The sequence below is a fragment of the Aptenodytes forsteri genome, unplaced genomic scaffold (assembly GCF_000699145.1).
Source record: "Aptenodytes forsteri isolate BGI_AS27 unplaced genomic scaffold, ASM69914v1 Scaffold53, whole genome shotgun sequence".
In the NCBI taxonomy this organism is placed as follows: Eukaryota; Metazoa; Chordata; class Aves; order Sphenisciformes; family Spheniscidae; genus Aptenodytes; species Aptenodytes forsteri.
The window spans coordinates 8,558,722-8,559,952 of NW_008795909.1; the positions used below are offsets into that span (position 1 = coordinate 8,558,722).

At 70.3% G+C, this 1,231-nt stretch overlaps 1 protein-coding gene across 1 annotated transcript in view; it reads right to left on the reverse strand.

Annotated features, from left to right (window-relative positions):
* Positions 1-1,231, reverse strand: part of LAMB2 (laminin subunit beta 2) — a 31,155-nt gene that overhangs the window by 3,201 nt on the left and 26,723 nt on the right. Inside the window, 4 exon segments of the mRNA XM_019473439.1 lie at positions 1-119; positions 246-389; positions 475-664; positions 781-898. The exon segment at positions 1-119 is cut by the window's left edge and continues 104 nt beyond it. Of these exon segments, the coding sequence (XP_019328984.1) occupies positions 1-119; positions 246-389; positions 475-664; positions 781-898 (571 nt within the window).

The following is a 1,231-nucleotide window of genomic DNA, read 5'->3' on the forward strand; positions in this document are numbered from 1 at the left end:
CCGGTGCCCGGGCTGGCAGCGGTCACAGTGCGGGACGTGGGCACCCTCGCGGCAGGAGCACTGCCCTGTGGTGCTGTCGCAGACAGTGCTCACCGACCCCTCGCTGCTGCATTGGCACGCTGGAAGGCACGGCACCCACGGCGTCTGCCCCCGGCACGTGGGAAGCATCCCTCCCTGACCCCCCCCAGCCCTGGAGTGCCCGGGCTCCTCTCCAAGCCAGGCCGGCACAGCCCCGCAGCACTCACGTCGGCACCCGCCAGGCCCGAAGCCGAAGGTTCCTGGGGAGCAGCGGTGGCAGCGCCGTCCCACGACGTTGGGTTTACACTGGCACTGCCCGCCCTGGGGCTGGCACTCGGCGCTGAGCGAGCCCTGGGGGTCGCAGAGGCAGGCTGCGGGCAGAGAGCGGAGCTGAGTGGTGGCGTCCGCCACGTGGCATGGGACGGGGCATGGGACGGGGCACAGGGCCGTACTCACGCAGAGCCCCGTCATGCAGGACAGCCGAGAGGCTGGGCAGGGGGGAGCAGGGCTCGGCCACGGGCGAGGGCCCCGCGGCGTGGAAGGGCTGGGCGCAGCGGTACCGCTCGAAGGTCTCTCTGTGCTCCATGGAGCTGGGGTCACCCGCAATGAACATCTCCAGCGAGGAGTAACGGGGCAGGAGCACCAGCTGGGGGGGGCAAGTCAGTGGGACGTCATGCCTGTCTCTCCCCGTGTCCCCTGTGGACGTATCCTGCCCCCCCGAAGGGTTGGTGTCCCCCATCCCGCTGCCCGGCCACCCCTCACCGAATCAATGAGCACGCTGGCGGTGGGATCCTGCTGAGCGGCAGCACAGCCCAGCTCCAGGCGGAGGGTGTAGGAGACGCCCCGCTCCAGGCAGATGGGCTGGGGCAGCACCACATACCTGGGGGGGGGCAAAGCAAAGCACAGGCAGCTGGGCGCCTACTGTGAGCCCCGGCACAGCCCGGTCCCGGCGAGGCGCTCACCTGGCACCGGAGGGGAGGCTGGTGGAGAGCTGGTCATCGGCTGGGATGGTGTTTCCACAAGGGCTGCTGGCCGAGACGGGGCTGGGGCGCAGCACCCTCACCCTCACCTCCTGCCAGGGCTCCCGGTGCTGCCGACGGAGAGGGAGCTGTGCCAAAAAGCCTCACCAGCCAGCACTTCCCGCCACCGCCCCCCAATTTGGTGATGCATCCCACCGCCGGCTTCACCATCCGGTGCTCACCTGGGTCTCGTA